A 27,251-nucleotide genomic window follows, 5' to 3' on the forward strand; every position below is an offset into this window, starting at 1 on the left:
AAAATTAATGATGCTTTGAACCGGTCATAATGAAGCTTATAGAGTTCGATCAGCTAATTATCATTTATGTATATAATTAAATGATAAGTATAGCATGTGGGGTTTAAAGCACTTACAAATCGTTAACGCAGTTGCCAAAATCTGCATTACGGGAGAAAAATGTTTTGCTTTTGAGAATGACATGTGCAATTTTTTGAAACTGCTATATTTTCTGTCTGGTTGCCTTTTTGATTGTGACAACTCTTGTAAGATGTGTAATTAGACCTTGTGTAAACATAATGAATTGTAGCTCTTAGCAATTCAAATAACTTCGGATTTATTTCAGGATATTGCAACTGAGAAATTGGAATAAAATAAAAGCCTTGAAAGCCATGCGTGTCATTAAGTTTTAGGGTGAGTAACATGACAATATTAATATTTTTTCTGGTTATAGTCCGTTCACTGAATGTAGTTTCTTTTAAAAAAGAATATGTTATGCAATATTGTTGTAACTTTTGCCTTCTTTCGTTTATCACATTCAGTCAATGTTTCTTATCTAAGTTGCCTTATAAGAATGTTTATATGTAAATATATACATGTACATGTAGTATCAATCTATAACTTTAAGAATATATATAAGCTATTGTTAATATCAAATGTATATTATACTCACAAAGACTTTGTTACTAGTTACAAAACTTTGTATTTGTTTTTGTTTGTTGTTTGTTGGGGTTTAACGTCCGAGCAGCAATATTTCAGCTATATTCAGACGATGTACATGAAATGGATGATAAAATGAACATTAAATGATGATGAAATGAAAAAAGGGATGGGACACAAGGATAATGGGGTCGACAAATTTTGATTGCCACTGGAAATAGGGAGAAGTGGGTAGGGTCGGGCAATTTAGTCTCCTGTGGCAGAGCCCTATGGTTCCTACTCCGGGAGAATACCACAGTAGGGTTCTTTAACGTGTGAGGAACGTGGCATCTTTCCCAACACGGTGCACCACTATGGTTTGCGGTCAGGTTTTCCGTATTATAGCCTGACAACCCCAGCATGTAACACACCAGGGGTACCCCATTCCACCACCTGGGGCACACAACCCAGTTGCTCTGTGGGCAGAGCGCCCTAGCCCCCGGCTAAGGTTCTGAGCACTATTTAGTCGCCTTTTACGACAAGCTTATTGCTGCAGGCCTATTCTTTTGACACCCGGACCTGCACAGGGCCAAAACTTTGTAAGTTGGTAGACAGTTTGTAATGGTAAACACTTAACACTGAGATATAAAACTGTAATGTTATTCTTTATCAATGAATGTGAACGATCTTACTATTCTACTGCATGTGGGAAAAAGCCGACTTAGGAAAACTTTAAATGACTCAATTATTACATTGTACAACATTTAAATGAATAATCATCTAATGAAACACTTCAATAACCTGTCCAATATAGTATCAAAGTAACTTTCATGTTAAGTGTGAAATCTTAATATTATTCAATTTAATAGATAAGCCGCTTATCTTTCCATTTGTAGCTTTTAGCTGTCCCAGTGATAATATTGATACTTCCTTTTTAAATTATGGGAATTAACGTATATTGAGGAAAATACATTAAAAACTAATTTACATATTTTCTTATGTAGGCATGTAATTAAGTTCGGTTTTATCTAAAAGTAATATTACGCGACTGAAAATAGTACACGTGACTTAACAATATAGACTCAAATAAAACGAAAGATCAAATGTTGTCTTTTATCTAAGTTCTTGGTTTAATGTGTTCAATTGTCTTCCGAATGGAAGTTTAATTTCCCACACATATTCAATATATTATAACAATGTAAAGTGTGAAAAAGTTCTTTGGTGAACAAGTTATGCACTTTATCTGTATTTATAGAACTATGCTTTAATAGTTCTTATCATATTTTTTTTTATTTCATCCTTCCAGTTGTATTTCACTTAATCATATTTTGCACCTGTCAAGTACCGTAAATTTTATTTTATCGTATGAGTTTATATTATTCACATACTCTTACTAAGAGTGCATGATCATTTACTGGTATTGTAAATGCCATCAACTTCAGTAAATGACATACCTCGTCTGTTATTTGAGTATCATCAACCTCAGTAAAAGACATATCTCGTCTGTAATTTGAGTATCATCAACCTCGGTTAAAGACATATCTAGTCTGTAATTTGAGTAGCATCAACCTTAGTAAAAGACATATCACGTCTGTAATGTGAATATCATCAAACTCAGTAAAAGACATATCTTTTCTGTAATTTGGGTATCATCAACCTCAGTAAAAGACATATCTCGTCTGTAATTTGAGTAGCATCAACCTCAGTTAAAGACATATCTCGCCTGTAATTTGAGTATCATCAACCTCGGTTAAAGACATATCTCGTCTGTAATTTGAGTATCACCAACCTCAGTTAAAACATATCTAGTCTGTAATTTGAGTAGTATCAACCTCAGTAAAAGACATATTTTTTCTGTAATTTGAATGTCATCAACCTCAGTTAAAGACATACCTCGTCTATAATCTAAATTTCTTATTCAAATGATTAATGTTTGTTTCATGGCCTTTTTTATTACCTTATTTTGTTTTTTCCTCGATCGTTGATAGTTGTATATTATATATGTTTTTACCTTGCTTGTCTTTATTCTAATGAATCATCATTTTGAGTTAATAGAAAACATAGATTAATTCCTTGAAGATTTTGTATTGTGATATTAACACGATATTAGAAAATGGTTTAATGACGATGTGAATGAAAATGATCATATATCTGACTTTCTCTAAATCGTCACAATCTCAATACATTCAAAAATACATTGTTAAGCCATAACTCTGTCAGGTAATTCAATTAGATGATTGTCCACCATGAATACATTTCCAAGTCCGGTACGTATAGGTCCACAGGCGTAACAAATTCTCATAGCAAATAGCTGTAGCAGTCAGGAATTTCAATTATTATTGGGAAAACAACACAAAGGTACATATTTTTCTATCCAATTAGTTGTTTATTTTTTACTTAAATAACTCGATCTTTGGGCGAAGGAGGAAAACGTCATGCCTAAGAAAACTTGTAACGCTACATAGAAAATGTTACATAATATCAGCCTATTATAAAGTAATCTGCTGTAGATTAATGGTTCTAGTCATCTTGTAGAACCCAAAGTATTTATTTTTGTTATAATGTGCACCAGTCTGTTGACAAACACACCATTCATGCTTTATATACCGTATTCTTTTTTTTCAGTTATATACGTAAGTGTGTTTTACAACTTACGCTGTTCCTTGTGCATATTAGTATAGAACCTTATTTCATTTATATAAAGTAAAGCTAACTGATGATTAACATTTGTTTCTTAAGGGTTTAAACTTAATATCAGTAATTTGATTTTCATATTTCCTCTGGTTATTATACCATCAAACAATCAAGGGAATTGTTGTAGAAGGTTGTATCCAAACTCCAAACAAACTTCAGTTAAGACTTATCAGGTTTTAAGTCTATCTGATTTTCTCGATGCCCAAAGTAGAAGCAAATCGTTCTCCATGACGTTTGCTTCGAACTTTATTCGCATTAAAGAGATAAGAATTCAGGAAACAGCGATGCTGTGTCCAATACATTATGATTGACATGAATAAGATGAACCTTACTTTAAATACGTAAACACGTGCAGATATTGGAGTACATAGATGAAAGTTATCACCTTTGATTTATTTTGTTTTTTGTTTTGCGAATTGCACTTTGTCTGATGCCTTTATGTCCCGTTTTCCAAACTTCACTCTTTCGTCTACCCTGGACTTGACTTTTATGAACAACTCGGTGGGTGTTTCAAGAGAACGCTTACCCTACCGGTGCCCATGGTAAATGCTCCCAGTTTTTAGTCGAGTCCGGGGTGCCCATATATTTTTGGTACTTTGTATGTATTATTTTGGCTATTTTATGTACTTTGTTGTGTGTGTCCGTTCTTTGTCCTCAGGTTACATTCTTGTGATTTCCGCAAGAATCTTGGTTCCCTAGATTACTCTTCCTGTGTTTTGCTTCATAGTATTGCTTTTATTTCGTTTCAAAATTCTACAGTTACCATTATGCTTTTTGACGATCGAAATGGCCTTTTGTTTCCCCTAGTGATCACAAATTTACTTTATTTTAGAAAAATGTCGGAAATTTTTAGAAATACGGAGGGCACCCAGACTTCCCAGCATGTGAGGTACAAGTTTTTCGGTCTATGCTTTATTTACATCGTTTCTATTCTTTTCTATTCTTTAAATAGTCTTTGTTTCTTGACTTGTTATCTCTCTTATCGTAGCTACTTTTGTTTTTACCTCCACTGATTTTTATTAGTGCATTCAATTTATACAGAAGAGTGTCTTCAAGGATTCCTCATTTATTAATATGAACAATTTTGTCTGTTACAAAACTTGTTTTATTCAGTGAAATGTTTATTGTCTTGTTAAATTCACATTGTCATTTATTTTCAAATTTGTACGAAACGCCGAAACGTGTTTAAATCAAATCTAGTCATAAAATGCAAAATAAATATTGATATAGATAAATAAATACACAATGAAATGGATTCTTTGCAATACAATGTTTTTTTCACTCCTAAGCATGTATCAGACAGGTAAAAACCCTGGACAAATTACGAAAAAGACCAAAGTTCAACTCAGCAACCGTAACATCGTTCGAAATATTCAGGTCATCTGTGAAAAATGGCTAACCAAACAATCCTGCTAAGTTAATGTTCGATCTACTGAGATTAACTTGAGGTGATCAACATGCCCATTGATCACTTCAGCGATGAAATAGTTTGCTTCTTTTCAAATATTATTGATCATCGAAGTTTTAGATATATGTATCAACTTATAAACAAATTTTTATCACAATCGTCATCTCTCCCAAGGTTACAATTGGCATGACAAGAACTATTTGTGTGTGTTTTTGTACAATGTGAGAAACGTCTAATGTATGTTAGTAAGGTTTCCCTAAATTGTTCAGACAAAAGCTCATCTGATATAAAACATCTGAATCCTTAATTCAGATGAAACACGTTGGCTATTGTCTTCTTATTTTCTATAATTTGTTTTTATTCTTTCTAAATTCTTCATTTGGTTTCCTTTAAATCTATGTCATTGTCAATATCTTCCTTAACTTTGAATAGTGCGTCTTTATTTTTATCTTTATCTTACACAAGCTTTACATTAAGCTTGTACTATAGGAACACTATATGTATGCTTCCACGGTGTGTTTGAATATTCTTATACATTTTTATGTCATTTTATGTGTTTTATTTCGAAGCTTTATTTTTTTTATCTACTTTTATTCATAGTTTTATCATTACCAAGTCCTCAAAGGAAATCGTGTGGCAGAAAAAAATATTTGGTTTGTTTTTAATAGGCAGTTAAGTTTTAAATATATATGAAAATAATTCACAAAAAAATCACTGTCTCTACTGGTAAAGAGACAAAAGAGATAAAAACGAAAGAGTAATCAAGTGTACCAAGATTCTAGCGGAAATCAAAAGAATGTAATCCAGGTACAAAGACCAGACATGGAAAACAGACACTCACAACAAAGAACATACTATAACCAAAATGATACATACAGAGTAACAAATGTAAATAGTAAATACGCAAATCGTACTTCACTAAAAACTGGAAACACGAACAAGATGCACCAGTGGGATAAGCGTCCTCTGTATTTCTAGAAACACCCTCAGAGCTGTTCATAAAAAGTCAAGTACAGGGTAGACGAAAGATGACTTCAATCTTGTAACAACATAACCCTGTTCCAGAAGCCTAATTATTAGAATTCTAGCGCGATACAAAAAGTCTGCGTAGTTACGGCAAACTGTTGCAAAACGTACAAATTGTGATAAGAAAACTCTATACGCAGATGCTGAAGGGATATTGCCACACATAAAAGGTAAGTTGACAATACGGAATAAAAAGTCATCGCGTTTGTTGTACAACTTGGTCAATAGTCTTCCTTTCCCATCGATCTCTCATTGTAGGCCAAGATATGAGGCTGATTTCACAGGAACTGTAATATTCTTTATCTTAAGTTCTTTGGGGGTCGATGCTATGTATTAAATCCGCGAAAATAGAATTGTTTAACGATAATACGTCATCTATACAGCGGAAACTGAGATTAATAAATCATAGATAGTCAAGTCCGGGGGAAAGGAAAGATGAAATGAAAAACTATGACACGTTGAACAAATCGGTTCTCATGGTGTAGATGGTTACATCGCAAAAAATATGTTTACGTAAGAAAGCTAGATGGAAAAACAATTATATTTGATAGTTTTTTTTTCCTTTTAAGAAAAGATGACATGTCTTACATTCCAGAAGTATAGCAGTATATTATGTATAGCATGAGATTTCATCCGCTTTTCGTGATCTTAAAAATACTTTCAAATTTTAAATTATATACTATTTATAAAATGTATGAAGGTCTTTGTCAAAACTCGGCACTTTGGTAGATTGTTTCCGGAGCAGACACAACAGGACCGCCATAAGTAGGCATCATTGTCATTTGCTGGCTGGCAATGAATAATTGAACTTAATATCAAAGTAGTATCTATGATATAATAACTGTACAACCATTGAAGATGATACGGGCGGAGAGAGAACTCACGATAATAAACAATTAAGAGAAACTACCATTTACATTGAAAAGAGACAAAATATAACAATTCATATAGTATATCACGATAACTTTGGGAATGGCAGATTATTCAATTTGTACGAGCGTGTAAGTTACGGTCATAGTCTACATCAGTAAAATAATAAGCAAATGGAATTATTTAATTGCAATTGTTTTGGAGCGTTTTCATTATTGTCGTCATCATAAACTCGTGGATAGTTATGATGTATCCATCTGCACCATGAAAACTGATGATACTCAAAAGTACAGACGAAATATGTCATAGTTTTCTTTTCCTCTTTCGTCTACCCCTGACTTGACTATTCATAAGCAACTTGGCGGGTGTTTCTAGAAAAACAAAGGACTCTCACTCTACTGGTGCACCTGGTCCATTCATATGTGTTCCATTTGAATGATGGATTTTAGTTGTTCTTTTTTTTGGCTCTGCGATTTGGTCTTCGTCTTCTATTTTTTTATGTTATAAAATTCGGTTTACTCTTCTCTGTACCTTTTGGATTGGGTACTTATCTGTCTCATTGTCAAAAGGATAAGAATAATATCATTTCCTTGAAAAAAAGTTTTATTGTTTGGCATTAAAAGTCAATTTGTATGGTATATGTGGATAGGGAGTGAAATATTAGGACTGGGACTTTGAATTGAAGAATATAGAAATAGAATAGTAAGTATCTGTTTATTGCAAAATTATATTTAGCTTAATTACAAACAATGATTTGAATATTGACGAATTTCAAAATTTTAGTTCATGTTGTAAAAGAGTAATCAAGGTAAACAAGGCCACAGCGGTAATCAAAAGAATGCAATCCAGGGACAAAGACCAGACATGGAAAACAGACACACACAACAAAAAAAATAAAGTAACTAAAATCATACATACAAAGTAACAAAAGCAAGTTCATTTATGTAACTTGCATTTGGGAGTGAGCCATTTCTTTTGGGAGTGGGTAATAAGGTATTTGTAGATGTAAATTGGAAGTTTTTTCAAGAGCATTATCATTAAGAGTTCAAACCAATATATATATATAAAAAAAAATGAAAAATAAAAATTTAAACCCAGAATGAAATAGCATTTGGACAATGTTTATGATCATATTTATTATCATGAAGAGACTAATTTTGAGAGTATGAAGAGGTGCACCAAATTTTGCAAGCAATGTGTTATTAAAGAATTACGTCATAAATTTGTTCTATGATTAACATTTACAAATTATTCATTATTCTGCGATATATACAAATATTCTAAGTTCAAATTAGATATCTTTTTTTTCTTTTTGTCGCTTCAAATTTAATCACACAAGTGTCTTTATGTTACTTATGTAATTTTTGGGGTAACCTCTGCGTTTCTCTTTTTTTAATCGGTTGATATAATATATTTCTATTGAGATATTCCAGAGTAGAAATTGGTTTAAGGCATTGTCATGATGGGTTAGACGTAATTAAGTTACGGGCAAGTCAGGCATTCATATCACTTTGATTAGGATAATGGTTCGATGTCTGAAATATAATGCAGCCTTACCATGATAAGTATTATGTGTGGATATACTAGACATCTTACTATCAAATAGGAAATTGTATGAGATCCATCAAATGCCACTAAGTTTCAAAGAGATATCTCATCAACCCGTGTTATACAACGTCTTATTTGGTTTCGATTTACTACAAGTCTCTCTGTATTCAAATTCAATGGGTAAATGTATAAAACTATACTGATAACTATTTACTTTCCATTTGCTGTAGGTCTTTACATCTTTATACCGCAAATGAATAATGAACAAATGTTTGAAAGCAATGGATGAAGTTCTAAAACTTTTAACAAAACTACGTTTTATTGCAATGTGGTTGTCTTAAATCAAATTTCTCGGGCTTCATCTTATTTTTGGAAAGAATCTGTCTTTATGTTTTATTACAACAATATGAGAGGATTTCTTGAGTTTTCTATGTTTTGCAATCTCATATTCTTGTATTCTTGATATATCATATTTTCATCTTTAATTTCGATATATTTTATTAACGTGGAATGTATAATTTGTTTTGGTTTACAAGGAAATCTGAACATATTTTTTACTTTTTTATGAGCAACTCGGCGGGTGTTTCTAGAAAAGCAGAGGATCCTTACCCTACCGGTGCACCTGGTCCATGCTCCTAGTTTTTAGTGGAGTCCGAGTTGCTCATTGCTTTTGTTACGTATGTTTTGTTACGCTTTATGTATGATTTTAGTTACTTGATGTCCTTTGTTGTGTATGTCTGTTTTCCATGTCTAGTCTTTGTCCCTGGATTACATTCTTTTGATTACTGCTATAACCTTGGTTCCCTTGATTGCTCCTTGCATAATCGATACACATTCAGCCTTTTAAATAACTATTTTGGTCTGAATTTTTATTGTCCATTTTCTGTCAAATGTTTTCTGTTTTTGTGAGAATATAGATTTAATCGTGTTTGAATAATTCTAATACTATGCGATATTCCCTGTTGGTCGTTTGGTGCTTTTTCTAGTTATGATTGGCACTTCCGTGTGCGTTCTTATCATTCATTAGCTATCTTCTGATAGAATTATGGCGTTATTGCTGAAACATGTTAATTCTAGAATGATTGCTCGTTAGAAATGACGGAAATCAACGGTAATTGAATATCAGTAATAGCATTTGTCTTTAATAATTAGTCTGTTAATAAGTCAAAGAGTTTACAGATTGTATTCAGGTGATATTGGGTGATAGTTGGAATTAAGTTAATGTGTATATACGAGGTCGATATAATAAAAATAAAACAAAAAAATGTTCATATTCATAAACCAAATTACATGTAGATCTAAATAAAAATTTAGCTGAATGGCTTAATGTAAATTATGGCCTTAAACAATGGTGCATATTCTCATTTTATTAAGGAGGTAGACCTAGAGTAAGGGACATAACTAATGAAATTATAGATATGTTTGTATTATATTCATTTTTACCATATCCTCTCAAGCTTTCGTCTGAAGCAGAATAAAATGAATTCAAGTTAATTAGATTCATACATAAGATTGATGTAAAATGCTATCCGTAAGTGAATAGAAACGTACCAATGATTTGTAAGAGTTGTGTCCTTTACCCTAAGTCTACCTCCTTAAATATTTTTTTTATAAATACCGGTAATTAAGTAAAATATGTGAAACATTTAAATATTGGTGTTTCTGTTAATGATGGAAAAAAATATGACGGGTGTTCTTTTTGTCCAAAGGATGAAGTATTCCTTGCTGAAAATGAAAGTTTTTTTTATTTTTATGGTAGAAGAAGAAAGTTCTTGTATTTAATTATTTAGTGTAAAACGCATTCTGTACCAAGATCTGTTAAATATGGTGATACAATGTAACTGTACATTAATACGCATTGTATCACAGTACACTAATCTCGGCTTGTTGTTGACCGAATATATTCAAGCTATGAAGGAATGGCTAAAGATGTAGCTTAAGGAGGTAGACCTAGGATAAGGGATGCAATTCTTACAAATCATTGAAACGTTTATATTCAGCATTTAAAAAACGTTCAGAGTTCGAGTTCCGTGGTCAATAATTTGTTTTCATCCGATTTTCTTTCATGCTTTTACCATACCGACTTCGGAACATTCTCGAACTTTTTTTCACACCTTTTATTACCCAAGCTGACAAAATTGCTGACGAGTTCGAGTTAGTGAGGGTTATTCCCTAAGATTTATTACCGAACGGACCGACTAGTCAGTTCGAGTGTTCGAGAAATCCAATGTTATTTACATTGATTATATAGGCGAAAATTTTGGTACTTTGAATTGTGTTCGAGAAATCCCGGGTGTTCGACCCATCTGAGTTCGAGCGAGTGAAGTTCGACTGTAGTGTAGATTTCCTTGCAATGTCCAATCTTCATTTTCCATTATTCAGATATGGAAGACCTCTAATCATTTTAACCTGTTCACAACCAGTCCAATGTCACAATCAGCACAAGATGTAAACTGTGTAGTAAACGCTTAGTATACGAAAAAAAAACAAATTTTCAAGCTGCATTCAAAATTACGTTTATCATACATAAAGCATATTCGTGTTTCCGCTCGAGCAAGGTTGGCATTCTTCGTATGATATTGAGACAATCGATATTTCTAGTGAAGATTGAAATATATACTGTGTGATTGATGATAGGGTTATTCCATTGTTTATACGAAATGTTCCAGTTATGTTATGTTTTAAAAATTATGTTTTAACTTTTGTTTTAAAAGAGTATGTAACGCTAATTAATGGCAGACCGACTCATGGTCAGCCAAACGTTTGGTTTTATTTCGATGGTTTAAGAACATCCAGTTTCTAAGTAAGCAGTAATATAAACAACCGAACTGATTTCATGGCTGTTTAACTAACGTTTATTTATTGCTTAAAGTGACCAGTGTTGTCCACCTATATTGTGTTTCTAAGGCAGTAAATAGACAGAGTTGACAATCGATTACAATAAGATTGAAGAGGGTTTTAATCTTGCATAAATATTTGCCATGAAAACTGACAACAGTTATTTATCCGATGGTTTGCTAGTTTTACATTCATCATAGACACTCTATCGGAAATGGCACCATCGATTTGGTTTGATAATTGTCCTAACCTCATGATCGTCCATTTCAAGTATTTTCCGGTCATTGCTGATTCAAAAAGCCTAATGCTGTATTTTCAAACTAAAAATCAGGTTAGGTAAAACAAGTGATACCGATGACTGCCACCGTTATAAATCTAGAAACTTTTTACTACCAAGTGAGAACCCTTTTTGAAAAATGTAAGATTGATAGCACCAGCGTGTCTTAAATTACTTTGTTTGACATAAATAATTAAGCATGCGTGGCTGTATCTCATGATTTTATTCGTCTATATGTGGTGATTGTGGATTTTTATTGTACAGAATGTCTAGGAATACTAAATTATTATAGTTTGTTGCATTAGTAATTCTGTAGAAAGCTTCAGTTAGAAGTGTGCAAATATAGATATTAGGACTTTCTGTAAATAATATGCTTTGTATACAAAAGATCAACTAACGAAATAAAGACACACTCTTTGGCAATTTTGTAAAAACACATGTGTAATGGCCATATTGCCAGAAAATATATAGATATCTGTATTTTACCACTTACACCGCCACAAAATAGTCTTAATTACACTTTCTTTTTAATTTTGAAATGCTTTTTTAGCTAACAAAATCGTAACGTGTAAATTATTCAAAAACTGTATGAATATCCAGCTAGTGCTCTCGTTTTTCTGAACCGTACTTTAATGGAAAAATACACTTGTTATAGCTGATGTCATTTAATTCAACAACTTCATGTTACCATACATGTTTTCTTTGTTATATTGCAGTTCAATACGTTGGGTGGCGATTCGCAATCATCGTGTATTATTGCAAATGCATGTATTATCGTCTACAACCAATTCATTATTTCAAGGAGGATTTGTCTTGCATGAATAAACTTAATCAAATTCATGTTGCGATAATAAACCTTAAAAGTCATATCTTGAACAATAAACCATTTGTATGATATTCGTAAGGTATTTCATTGATATTAATTTGATGCATCGCAAATAATCATCTGGAGAGTTTTAGGGCCCATAAATATGGGACCAAATGGTACCGATTAATAAAGTTATGCAACGAGGGAAGTTATTTATTAAAATTGGATAACCTAGACCTTCGATTTAAGATATTTTTACATCACTTTTACATTTAAAAGGAAAGAATAGATTCATTAGTTTGATATTTTTCAGCTCGTATTCATTTTAATCTAAATCAAAGTTAATTCACCAATAATTTGATCGTCGTCAGTTGCAATGATCAACTAAAGCTTTGATCTGAAACAAAATGGTTTTACTCTGATTTAGTTAAGTAATAATGTAGTTCCATGGCTCTGGAAAATAGATGGTTGTTGATGTTTTCCAGAACTAGCTTTATAGGTTTTGAAAATAAAGATTATACATAATTATCTGATGAAAATAGTTGTTTTCTTCTACCTAATGTAATACATCCGTAACCTAGTTAATGAATAAATTTTCTTTTGTGCAATATTGTTTTAACACGTCTTTAAAAATAGTCTCTTTATGTTTCTTGGTGACGACTAGGACTGTGACAACTATTATAGACTTCCCTATCACATATTTACCAATATTTATATGATACAATAAGCATACATATACAGAAAAGAAGAACAAAGCCTGTACGTCAAAATCATATCGGTGTGGAACCTTTAATTGACCAAATTATATTCAGAGGATGACTAAATAAATACCACTTGATTTCTATTGACAATTCGGGAATTTCAGTTTACCTTACTTTTGAAATGCAATTTTTAAATTGTCTCATGATTGTTCCTAAATATTAGTTTTCTTTCCTAAGTGTTTTGATTACATGACATGTGATACTAAAACAAAACTAAGAAACTTTTAAGACGTAAAATCATGTTTCAGACGAAGGCAAATTTTTTCTCTTTTTGTCCAAGAGTTGTTTGGGTGAATTTTAGGGTTCCAACTATTCGAGTCAATATACTACTATTGTTATGATTTATTGTTACTACCATTACAGTTTATATTACCATTTCCTTATATTTCTCAAACAAAACATACCAGTAAAGGTTTGTTAGACGTGGAAAGTGTGTAGAAACTATGAAGCAGTTAATGAAATTGCATTGTATGCACAACTACGTAAATACTATTGACAAAAATTGGCAAAAAATGCTTAGGTTAAGTACGACTACGTTTTATCTACTTAATTCTAATTATACGTACACTTTCCTTTAATGTGTGTTATAAATTTCTTTAATTTCTATCTAACATCAGATTTGCTCTAATTTATACAGACATTCACACGAATCCATTTGCCTGCGCGATGATTGCAAATACATAAACCATGGTCAATAATTGTAAATATTTATTAATTAAAGAGATCAAATTACACTTATTTGGACAGCATTAGTCATAAAATCGATGACAATTAGTTTAAGAATGCCCAATTAAGGCTTTTGTAACCAGTACATCATTTGTATTTCTAATACCTCGAAATAATTTGCTATTAATCTTACTCAGTGTTCTAGGTAAATAAAATTCCATGAAATGTTTTAACGTTGCTTTCTTCATATTCATCCTGACATCTAAATAACATGGTACGTTTATATCATATGGACACAAGCATACATCGAATTTTGTAGCATGGATTTCATTCAAATATACAAATGGAGGTTAATAGACAAGATCCAAAATTTAATATGTTTTTGAAAGAGTAAACTTTGAATGCCAACTGGCTCTTTGGAAAAAAGCATGTGATAATGTGATGGCTCTAATAAAACAGTTCTCAAGTGAAATAACACCACAGCAGACAAGGAAACAGTATTTATAGTAGTCAAACACTTGGGATAACTCAAATGAAATTAACAAAGGGAATCAATATGGCTCCTAACAGTACAAATTAATGACTGAATTCCCATGATATGGGCCTTAGAATTAATAAATCATAATAAATCTGTGCTGTTGACATACTAAATATCGGAGCTTTGTTCCGCTGAAGGGATTTGTCTTGGAACTTCTGATTGCTAGTTAAGACGTCAATTGCCTGTAGTTTAGCTCAAACAATAGTATTTTGATTGCTCTAACTGATATTCATGTTTTAAGACCGTATAATCCAACTATTTATAAGTTGTGGAAATAACTCGTCAGACAGCGATCATGGCGTATAAATTTTCGGATTTTGTTTACATTGAGGTAAGACATATTAAAGGCTATCATAGTTAATGTTCTCATTTTAATTCTTAGAAATGAAGACCTTTCATTTTTATTCTAATGTTAATTTCCTTTGATTGATAGTTATAACATTTCTGGCAATGGTATATCTTATGTGAACTATATGCATTTAAGATTGGAGAGAGGCCTCAAGTTTTTTACAAACAGCGATGTTTATATAATATTCTTTTAAATATGTTAAGATAATCGACAAAATTTGGAAAGGGAGTTATGTGCCTCTGATGATTTAACTTTAAATAGAGTGGTTGTTATCTGAGTTCCGAATTTATCACCGTTAAACTGTCTTCAAATGAAGCAATATACATGCAAATTATGGTACTTGAAATGCCAGTTTGAAAAAAAATAATAGCCTTGGGCATTCTGTAATCTCGACATCACATTCTACTTGGAGCCTTTTATTTCATGAAGGTGCTTTAATTGTTCATGTTTGCTTTTCTTAAATATTGTACGTCGAGAGATCACTTAGAGATCGTGTATTCAAAATTATTTAGCGAACGAAAAAAAAGACCAGAAGTTGCAATGTTTTCAATTGTTAGTTTCAATAATGCATCGATTGCAAAACTGCCAACCGTAGGGAGTGATATTTTAAGTTCTATGTAATGAAAAGTGAGTGGTTTGTATTTATTTTGTTCTGATGCTGCCATGAAACATTATTATTTTGTATTAATCTTAATTCACGCCAATAAATTTGAGGTCATAAATATTTTCGCCAGGTCCCTGAAGGTTCATGTTTAATTTTTTATAATGATGAGATAATACTTCGTCAATATTTGGCACATGTGCATCCTGTTATAACTTATCTTGAATATTAATTATTTTTCTTTTAAACGATATATGGTTTAAAAGAAACCATACGTCAGCACTTCGTTTTAGAATATATCTATAGGAATGTAATTGTTATATACTACGTTTTCCATAATTTTAATTTAGATCTATTTCATTTTTATTACTGGTGTAAAGGACTTTCCATGAGAGACTGATATTAAACTACTAAACCTTACGCTCGAAAGTCTGCCTGCTCGTGCGTTATCGCTATTCTATGTCAGAAATTGACATTTTATGAGCACCTATATGCTAAGGAAGAGGGCGCCAAATTTTTGTTGAGACGGGGTTGTTCATTTACTTTTGTTTCTTTGTACGAGTTATTTTGGTCATCATGCTCTTTGTTGTGTGTTGTACGGGTCTAGTCTTTATCCTTTGAATATATTCTTTTAACTTCTGCCCAAGTTTTGGTTTCCTTGATACTTTTTTAAAAAGTAGTTATCTTTTATTTAAAACATGACCTTTTGGTTCTCCTTGTCTATTAACTTTTGAATCGTTTATAGAAAGTAACGTTTATAACAACAGAAATACAAAACAAACAGCAAACATTTTTATTTCTTATTTTTCAATTCAAAGATGCCATCCTCCTTAACCGCTAATATGAAGATTCCAAAATAATGCGCAATTTGATTGTAATTAGACGAGATCATTAAAAGAGGCTCTAAGCATACTATAAAATCTTTTACATCCTGGATCATAAAGCTGTATTTTTTTCTTTTTTCTTAAGTCTTTATTCTCTTTTCTGTTTGTAAGAAAGAAAATAGAAAAATCAAGCTTTGAGGGGGTTAGCATTGAATACGCAAATTTCATGTATATACTGAAGACAAACAAAAACGCAATAGGTTTTTTTATCGTTAAATCAGGCTGTGGTTTAGCGAAAATAAAAAATTGAGACTTTTTTTTATGGAAATAATGGTTGAACATATCTGAAATAATTAAATTCAAGTGGTCATTGTTCAAGTCTCTTTATAAGAGGAATTGTAGGAGTTTCATTTGGCTAACACTTACACGAACCGTACAATGTTTACTGGCAACAAGCCATTAATTCAAAAATCGTTCCTATCTATATACTAAGTCGGTTTAGGATAATGAAAAAATTATGTAGAGTTGCTGGAGATCGACTGACTTATATGATTGGTATTTTAATTAAAAAAGCGTTTAATTTAAAAAGAACTGCGGCTCAAATTTTTCAAGGTGTTGCCTTTAATGAACATGATATTGACATGTTACTGTAAAGGGGAATGTCATTAAACAGCAAGTATGTCTTATTAAGACAGTAAAGCTAATGATGTCAACACCAACTTCTTCAATTACAATTTAATTTTCATATCAACGACAATAGAAAATCTTCTTAATTACAGAGTTGTATAGAGGGAATCCTCATTTTATTGATTATAGATTAGTCTGAGAAGCAAATAAGTACTATGTAAGAATATAAGACCAATGAATTTGATAATTATGAGGACAACTGATTAAAAACGTTGAAGTTGTAAATGACTGATCATTTTTTTTAATCGTTAATCGTCCATATTAAGCAGTATGACAAACCAGAACTAATATGATTTCCTAAAAGGGACAAGTCTGAGAAGTACAAAGGGTCTAAAAGCATATATGTTGATTCTCTACTTTCAGCGCATTTCTTATTCGTCGCCTTTTTATTAAAATAGGCATTGGTTAATGCAAAAGACACGAGAGTTGCAAAAATAATGAAGACTTCACAACACAAATGTTTCAAAGGATGTCATTGTATATTATTTTCAAAATCTATAGTTACGTTCAATGTGTTACATTTATTTACTTATTTTACACGCTTAACAATTTAAGGAATTATTTTAAAGCACTTATAAATGCGATGGAATGTAATGTTTAAGAAGGAGAATTTAATTGACATAAGCAGATAAACGGTACATGCATACATTTTCTTATACCTATTAAATTTTCTCAAATATGTTAATTCAAAAAGAAAACATTGTTAATTTGAGATATTGTGTTTTCATCAATAGTATTTTGAAGGCCACCTTGTCTCTGGTGTGGTTCGGCGGTTAACAGTTTTCTTTTCAATACTTTTTGCGCCCAACGAAGGCCTGAAGGACGAAAATATTGCTAATACTTAAGGTTTTTTGTGTGACGTCTGGTTTTGTATATCTTCGGTTTTTTATACGGTTCATTACATTGTGCTTGTATATCGTATTTGTTTTCTGTTTTGCGCGTTTTTTTTATTTTGACGTATTTGAATTTTCCCACTGATGACGCTTCGGTATTTTACTGCTGATATCCAGTAATGACTTGGTAATATAGGACTTTTAACTTTCATTTTTTTGTGATGATTGTAGACTTATTGTCCAAGTACCATCATTGTTCACCTTTTCGATTTCGGTTTATCTGTGATGAGATCCTGAAAGGTCTCATTAAGATTCTGCGTATGTGTTTAATACAATGGAACGTTATATAACGCCCCTTAAGGAAAAGTAAAACGAATACTAATAAGCGATATAGTGTTAACGAAGCTTGGAAAACAATAAGGTTCTATCCACAAGTTCATTGACACTGAGGTATTGAAAAATTACACTTAAACAATAAAACAAAGAAAACATGCAGTGAATGCAGTTTTAAACAAAGTACATGAAGGAATTTTAAATCAACTTTGCCTTATCGCAATGCCATGTTTTATTATTTTAATTGTGCATGTATTATAGATGACATGTATTTTCAGCTGAGTAGTAATCAAATCTTTTGTCCTTTTAAGAAAGTTGTTTTTGATCTGCTGGAACGAATCCAAATAATTCAAACAGGGAAATATTCTGCGTCAGATAGCTAGTTTTTATGGATTAAACGGAAGTAAAAATCTACAATTCCACTGAATTATTCTGAAAGTTAAATTAACAGCTTCTGTGTGAGGTAATTAGTAACAGAAAACTTCGCCCATTAAGGAAAAGAAATAGAATGAAAATCTCCGTTATATCAAACAATGAAATAGAAAGCTTTAAAAAGCCGAGACAGGTAGTCGCAACAAACAAAAACATAAATAAAACTAGTGCATTTATGCAATCTGCTTCCACCATTTGACAATTATATATCAATGAATTAGGAAACTGGCATTATTTTTGTTAAATGATTTTGTTTAGTAATTTTTCTGCCCGGTCTGCAAATCAAAGATAAGGAAATATTACACAATATTATATACAGTGTTCTCTTTATTGACATAACTAAACATGACTAGTTAATACATACAAGCATATTATTTCCCATAGTGTCCTTACGGTTCTATGATCGAATGTTTTAGATGTTCATTGTGATTCATTCAATCTATCTGTTCTTTCTTCTTGACGACATTTTGTTGCATATTTAATAAGAAACAGGCTCGTTTGATTAAGAACGATTTAGTAAGCGGGAGGACTTTCTGATATAACCGTTTCATCATAAAATGACATAACACGGATAGATATATAGTATAATGTGACTTGGCAATGAAGTACTTTCGATGATAGATCGGTATTGTAGAACAGACCTGTCAATAACTGTTTGTAATCTCCTCAGCATTTGTCATGAAAGCTTTAATTTTGTCGATGAGATTGGTTACAGTTTTTCATGTCAAATGACCCATAGTATGTATATTATCTGAAATTGAATATCTCTGAAATGTAGACGATGAAAAGTCTTGTATGTAAAATATAATACCTATTTTCCATAATAATGATACAAATGTACTTTATAGCCAACGTCTGTATTGAAGGAGAAAATCAAATAGCTATTTGAAGTCTCCTTAACAAGCTTTGTAATGTTACTCCTTTGTGAAACATATGTAAACGATTTGAAGGGAAAAGCTGAAAGAGATTCCGAATCTTACAGCTTACTTATACAAATTGTGTTGACGCACGTCGAACCAGACTTGTCTGTTCTATTCCAGTTTCCATCTGTCAATTTATCGAACGCTTATTTTTTTCAAATTATTTTTGCGACTTCTGGTTTTTCTACTTTTATGTCAATCTTACGTATCTATTTAAGTCGCTAATATTGTTAGCGACTTCTTGCACTCGTAATTTTGTTACTTAACATTCACATATGATTTGTATTATCATACATGTCTACTTCACATTTAGCTGCTGATCGGTGCCATGTTTACCGTCATGGCTTCGTAGTTTTATCTTCATACGAGATCAAAATGTACCTCGTTAATATCATACACTTGTGTTCTATGTCAGAAAAGATGAAATGACCGATTAGCATTGAACATTACCCAGTTTCCGATTCAGATACAGGTTACAATTGACTATATTGGTCATATATATTATCAGGGCCCGTTATCCATATACAGCCATTGCCAGTTGTTTAATCTGTTCCTGGTAACTAGTTGTTTTGGTTGAAAACATTCCGGTCATCACGGTTACTAAAGAATAATCATATCAAGGAAACCAAGATTCTAGCGGAAGTCACCCGATTTTAGAGCATATCGCATTTGTGCCATTTCGGATGTTGAAAGTAAGTCAAAATCAGTGGCGTAGAATATTTAACGATTAGCGACTTTGCAGACTTTAGTCTTTGCTTAACGACTTCAAAACAAACATTGCACCGCATTAAGACTGGGTAAGATAAAGAAACACTGAGAAGAAAACTGCACTTTGTCGGGAAATAAAATCAAAACAACGGAACGAAAATCTAGTGAAGTGTCAAGTTCTATCACAAACTGTAAAGCACGAACGTTGTATAATGTTTTTTCACAAAAGAGTAAGTATTTTTAGAACTGCAATATGTTGATATCATGTTAAAACTTTTACTTCAAACCATAGGGTGTATAGTTAAGGTATAGTTAACTTGGAAGTTTGATGTACCGAATAAATAGATCTATATAGTATGTGTTGATATATTACTCTAATCCTAAAAGTACATGTAAACTTCTTTTCGGTTCGATTGTAAATTTTAATGAAAGTGGATGCTTTGTTTCGTTTGTTTTTGTTTGTTGATCTCCAATATTGTTTGATTCGTTTGTTTGTTTAAGGCATTGTGTTTGTTAATTTTTATTTGTGTCTTGTGTTTCCTCTCGTTGTTGTTTTGTAGTTTTAATTAATTCTAATTTGTTCATATTAATTTTTGTTTAATATTTTATTTTTATATATTCTGATGAGTTCGTTGGTTAGTTTCGTTGATTTTACTCACGTATTTTACCACAATGTTCAGTAATGACTTGTGTTTGAATTCTTCCATCATATAATGCATATGATAGTTTGAAACGTCGACTACGACGGATAAAGTTAAGAAGCTTGTGATTAAATTTCAAGTTGTGTTCAGATTTCAACATTACAAGATAATAGTTCAATGTTAAAATTTGCAGCCTTTTGTTTCCAGAAAAAAAAGCATTCAGTATTTTACTGAAAAATGATAAAAAGCATTTTCGAAAATACGTTAAATTTCAATTGCATAATCCCATGTTTGCATTTACTAATATTGTCATTCAACATCATCTTATTTGTCCTCCATCTTTAAATCGCTTATGTACAAAGACACGAGATTATTCCCGTTTTTATTTCCTGCTAACAGGAAAAGATCGTGCTGTTTTTCAATTACTCTCCTTTCTGAAGAAGAATTATTACAAACGGAGGTATAGAATTAAGGCAATCGAAGAGCCTAAGAACTTTTGTACAGCTGTCTTCAATTTCAACTCAGAATTCACTGCATAGTCAATTTTTATAAAATACAATCGATTTTTACAACCCCCAAAAAAAAACAAAAAAGAAAAAAACATTATTTGGTTTTCTGTTGTAATTTACGCAGTTTTTCATTTCAAATGCTAATTTTGCGCTGCCCATTCAATGTCAAGTCGGGGTTGTACTGGATGCCTTACATCAATTATTAATGTACCAAAACAAGTATTTAAAATAATCGGACTGTTGTCTTAGCTTCAAACAATTCAAACAAACAGCCGTTAACCTCGATGTCTAATATCATTTTAAGACTTGTATCTTGCCTTATTCTCATAATTGTCTGTATCAAAAGTTCTGATGATTGACGTTTCATCAGCAATTAATACCCATCATGTCAGTCCTTAATGTCACGCTGGGTGTAACATAACCCTGTAAAACCAAGTTACTTTAGGTTTTTAGGGAAACAAACAGCGGATATTGAGTCTGTAATTTCTCAAAAAGACTAATCAAGATGGTAATCTGTAGCAGTCTTGTGGGACTTAGAGTTGATTTATTCCAAACTTGATCGAGATATTAACAACACGATTTTGTTTATTCTTTCATGAAACTTTGCAATCCATTACCAACAGATTATTATAGTCTATCCTTGAAGAGGAAAAAAGACTTATTGTAATAAGATGACAAATACAAAGAGCTTATATCTTCATATCGGATAACCACGTACTTTTCTTCACGATTTTACTACATCACTACCGATTTACAACAATGCTTCTATTTGTATTTTTTTCATGCCGCTGCAGCTTTCAAAATCTGTCGCCTCTTGAAGTTGGATCACTTTGTTGCTATTCTATAGTGTGTTTTTTTTCAATCAATTAAGATCGAAGATCGGAATTGATACAGCAATCGCCAGAGCCTTCATTTGTTAAGCCTGTTATCATGTTATTATGTTCTACACCACCGCCGGAAATTTTTTTCGTTTGCACACTCTGTTAAGGATAAAATGGTCCCCTTTACAGGTAATTCGAAAGTATCAAGGTTTATTCCATGTTATTTACGTCAATAAACAAACTCATTTTTTTTCCAAAATAAACAAGTTGATGTTTCACACATTTTATTTTGACAGTGTTGTTATATCCATTTTAAGTGGTTGAAAATAAGAAATACTTTTAAATAATTCCAGTCATTGGTTGAAAATTCATACTTCATCATTGTTAAATTCGATGTCATGAATGCTCCTCATTCTGATCCGTAAAGCTAAAATAATAATGACTGAATCCCGATAGTGGAAGCAATTCCGATTGATACCATTGTTATATCGCGTTTATGTATGCTACAATTCGAAACTTTTTTTCTCTCTGATTTGATAGGTATAAAGAAAACAAACCAGGGAATTAGTTTTTACACCAGTATGTACGCGTGACTTTGCCAACACAACAGCTAAAACTTCACACTTAAACTGGTCAGCAGGATTTCCTGTGATAGTTGATCAAAATCACTTCGTGTATATATTCAAAAACGTTTGATCTCTTATCCCATGAGTATGATGCAAACCATCAATTTTTTTTAGACAGCCAATACAATATGATACTTGATTGCGTTAACAACGGTCCAATGTTAAAAAAGTTGACCTCTATGCACTTATCAGTACATGCTGTTCTTTTCTTTCAATTTACATAAATAAACCGGTCATTCATTCTCGATATTGCTCAGACGTGATTTCAGCTAGGAATGAAAACCAACTGAGATTATAAATAGTCATCAGTTCTAGAAATTAAATATAAAGGATGCTGAATACCAATGGGAACAGTTGTTTTTCAGATATTTTCATGCAGAAGCTGATCAAAATATTTTTAAAGGCGGCAGTGATTTTGATCAAGTTACCTTTATATTATAAAAAGTTTGTACTTGATTATAATATTATTTTCTCATTTTTTGTCAATTTGTTCACTAAATATTGAACAAAAGGGGAGGTCAAATTCTAGAAATTTGACTGCCTCATTAATTCACAACGGTGGCATTTATGAAAATGGAACCTAAGCTTACTTTCTCTATATTAGACCGACATGCAGAGAAAAACATTATAACAAAAAAAGAAAGCCGACGCAGTAAAAATTATACATATCTTTCTTGAAAATAGCACATGGCACGCAATTTCAAATTTTCGATACCGTTTTTTTTTAACGCCACTAAATTAACAGTATTTGGACAATCGGGAAACAGTTTGTAGCTCAATTTTGCATGATGTCGGACAGTTTTGTGTTCATTCATTAAAGTGTTCCATGTAAACCGATACCTGAAACGGACACAAGCTGGTGCACTGCTTTTGAATTGAAGATGAATTGAATGTCTCCGTAATCAGATTGCTGAAATTTAATTTAAACATTTCAATGTTAACAATTCACAATGCGAATAATATGTTTATTGATACGATTGAAGTTCATCATCCTTTTTCCCTTTTATCTTATTCCTAACGTAATATTGTAGTTTGATATGGCAGCATGTAAGTGACATCGATTTGTCAAGAAGTCAAGATAATTTATCGTGTTGTTTTAACTATTAAGACTGTACAAAATATTACTATAAGTATCATGATAATTACCTGGTTAACTCGAATTTGTGTCAGCTAAAATGACAAGTTAACATGATATTAATCCTGTCAAGTTAACTTAATAATTATAATATCATCAACAAATAGGTTGACATCTGGACAAGTCGATGTCACTAACACACCATCATAGTTCGACATTATTTTAAAGCATTGATATAAATTTATTCAGCACATTGGTACTTTGATTCTAACTGTTTACCGACTGCTGGCGTTGATGATATTTATTTCTGATAGCATGGAAGTGTAAGCTTATTGTCGAATAGCATTTGTAAGAAGACTGTTTCAGGCTTATAGGGGTAGTTTGTAATATACTTCATAGAAAGCGTGTAGAATTTAAATAATGGTACACGTGCAAGAACTGCTAGCACAATAAATAATTTGAAACAATGTTAAAACAAAAAGATATAAAAAATGAACAGAACAATAATCTATAGAATGGAAGTTAACATCATCGTTTTCTGGTTCAAAACAAAAAGGACGAAATAAGGTAAAAATTCAACGTACCTCTGAAAATTCATTAAAAACAACCAAACTTTTAGTTTCTGTTTGTATCTAAGCTTGTTCTGTAGGCACACAAAAGTGTAAATTCATGATAAAATTTCCATATCATTTGATTCTTGACTCAATGAATCATTTTCAATTTCCAAGACTCATTTTGGTGCAAAGTACAAACTCTCAAGGCATTACATTGCTAATGTAGTTAAACATGGAGAACTATTGAGTGGAGGTTTACATAATCTGCAAGGAATTGGTTTTAAATTTTAGCCAATTTAACTACTTAAAAGCTAGACATATTTTAGACCAGTCTTTGAAAATTACTTTTATCTGAAATGTTGTCTTATTTATAGGTAAATTTTAAAACATCAACGTCCACTTTGTTTGGATTAAGAAAACATTAACGGTTGAGTCTGCGTGTGTTTCTTTTTAATTTTGAAAAGAAAACCAGATTTCGATTGATTCAAAAGTATTTTGAACGATGGATGTTTATAAAGGGAGCCATTCCTATAGCGTATAACACGAAGAAAGACTATCAGAAGACGTAAAGCTCCAATCGATTTTGTCTGTATAAGACGCACTCCTATTTTGCCACAAGTATGTATACCGGCTTCCCTCACTATCAGGCTAGGATTTAATCTTTCTTTTTCTTACTTTTCAGGCTGACGAAATGGAATTATCAAATATTTCACAACATAATGACCTTTCTCTTACGTCAACAACCCCTTCAACAACCTCCATCAACATAACCGTTAATGAAAACGTGTATTATGCAAAGTATTTACCGGAAAAAGAATTTGTCGGCAAGTATGTCACACTCTTCACGTACACAATTGGGTTTCCTGGAAATGTGTTCGCGTTATTAATATGGCTGCAGAACAAAATGAGAAATTCTTCCGGTTATTATCTCGCAGCATTAGCATTTTCAGACTTTTTATTTCTAACTCTTCAAGTATTTCATGAACTAAATGACACATGGAAAATAAGCGTGTTAGATCATAAGTTCATATGTGAGGTCTTTCCGGTAATATTCTTGTCTACGCAGTTTCTCTCTCCTTTGTTGGTTCTAGCATTCACTGTCGAGAGATATATATCCATATGTCATCCATTCAAGAGAGAAAAGTTTTGTACTACAAAAAGGGCGAGAATAGTGATTGCATGTCTTGCTGCGTTGTGCTTTTGTATGAATCTTATTCAAGGATATTTTTATACGTATAATTCTGTAGTGTGCACCGCCCGTAAAGAAGCATTACCTGTGTGGGTAATTTGGACCTGGTTTTCAGAGGCTGTTGTATTCATGCTAGTGCCACTTATGATCTTATTTTTCAATGTGCTTGTCATACATGAAGCAAGGAGATTAGCAAAGTTTGAAAAGCACCAACTGAAATCCCACGCAAAATCTCATGGTAATGCTACGACGGTGATGTTGATAGCTGTTTCCTTTTACCATATTTTTACTACTTTCCCTGTGACAATTGCCGTAGCTATGTTCGTTTCATACTCTGTAGAGCCGAGTGACACAACTATGTTAGTCAACAGTACAGTGCCTTATATTCAAAATAACTCTACTGTTAATCTAATAGATGCATCAGCTTTGCCCAAAAAGTGGTCAAGTCATTTCCAATACGTGTTAGTGAGAAGTATCATAGAAGAAATTGGACTCACTCACTATGCTTTTAATTTTTATATTTACTTGATAACGGGTAAGAATTTTCGAGAAGAATTTTGCAAGATGTTTTTTAAACGTGATGACAGATATAAGTCTTCGTGGAATACAGAATACACAACTGTAAGAACAGAACCCGGTGATGGTAATATAACAGTGCGTATGATAAATGGTCAAGCAAATGGTCATAGCGATAATAAAAAGCTCCACAATGACTCCGAAACTCCTCTTTGATCATGTAACTATTGTTCGTAGATGATGATTTAAATGCCTTATTTTTGTATTAGCAATATTTGCTTGATTGTTTGAAATATGTCATACATGTACATGTACAAATCATTCAAACATATTCACATCATGTAACATGTTCTCTTTATTTGAATGTATACAGTTAGACTGTGTCATTTATTATAGCTAGTCCAAATGAAGCTAAATTAAATGTTCAATTTTTCAAAGACTAATGATTTCCACTATTCTTATTGTTTTGTTTTGTTTTGTTGTTTTTATTTCCTATGAAATATAACATTACTGTTCAACTTCCCAAAGGAAAATAATAAACAAACAAGAGAAGAACAATATCGCAACATATAATAAAACTAGTCCAAGTTATCAAGATAACAAGATAATTTTGAATATACACACTTCACATTTCATTAAGTAAACTATTCACGAAATAAAAAAGCTGGTTCCATGTTTTTTTTCACTCTGCTGCAGGAAATACATCATGCATACTCATTGCCATCAGTGAAACATATATACTAGTTATTTTGGTTTATCATACGAAAAACATACTGCCAAATTTTGAACTTTCATTCAGAAATTATTTCTACTGTAGGAATTTCCATAAAAATTCCCCTTGATTTTTTTTGTGTTTTGGCATTGAAAAATTTGCTTAAACAAATTCATTTTATCATTGGTTCACTGGCTTAAATGTTAAGAGTGATACTAATTATGGTGTGACTCCCCAACTCCGAAAGAATAGATCAACAGGTATGCGTGTTAAACTATTAATATCGATTAGAATCGTGGTCAGATCATTACTCATACATATAAGTTAAGGTTTGGAGTTACCGAAAAGAAAAATGGATTGCTGGAAAACCAAAAAAGTTAAAAAAAAAGATCATACAGGAAACTAAATGTCAATGAACAGACAGTTATCTTACAAAAACTTGGAAGACGAAATGATTAAAATTTAATAATCAAACTGAAGCAAGGGTAACATGAATGTATCTATTTATATATATATAGGAGGGTCTGAAAAATTCCCAACGATGTTAGAACTGTCAAATTTGCGAAGCAAATCTTTGTCGTTCCCTCCGCGGGACTCGAACTCGTACCGCTGTGACATCTATGGCAACACCGCCTGCACTAAGTACAGCGCTCTGCTATAAGTTTGCGTTATCTTCCCTGTATCAATTTGATCCGATGGAGCAGTGTAGAAAATAGAGTCGTCACATTCTGAGACGTTGTATATATATATATATATATACAGTCTCGGGTCAAAAGTATTTCTGCAATATGGCCGACGTCATTCAACGTCATTTACTTTATACCACTAAATAAATCAATAAAAGGGCATTTTAAAGACAAAATAAATGA

The 27,251-nt window shown here is 32.0% G+C and overlaps 1 protein-coding gene across 13 annotated transcripts in view; it reads left to right on the forward strand.

The window, feature by feature from the left end:
• LOC148622451 (putative G protein-coupled receptor 139) overlaps nt 1–26,109 on the forward strand; it is a 48,376-nt gene extending 22,267 nt beyond the window's left edge. For 7 of the 13 annotated variants that reach the window (XM_088572369.1, XM_088572370.1, XM_088572371.1 and 4 more), the window contains 2 exons: nt 326–393; nt 24,648–26,109. In XM_088572369.1, coding sequence (XP_088428495.1) covers nt 24,657–25,886 — 1,230 coding nt within the window. In that variant the 5' untranslated portion in view covers nt 326–393; nt 24,648–24,656 and the 3' untranslated portion in view covers nt 25,887–26,109. Of the gene's footprint in view, nt 1–325; nt 394–4,152; nt 4,202–14,105; nt 14,384–24,647 lie in introns of those variants that run through there. The other 6 variants (XM_088572363.1, XM_088572372.1, XM_088572373.1 and 3 more) reach the window with 3 other exon arrangements.
• The last annotated feature ends 1,142 nt before the right edge of the window (nt 26,110–27,251 follow it).

This window comes from Perna viridis, chromosome 3 (assembly GCF_037379345.1).
Source record: "Perna viridis isolate PV_CMFRI_1.1 ecotype Kerala chromosome 3, ASM3737934v1, whole genome shotgun sequence".
NCBI classification, from domain to species: Eukaryota; Metazoa; Mollusca; class Bivalvia; order Mytilida; family Mytilidae; genus Perna; species Perna viridis.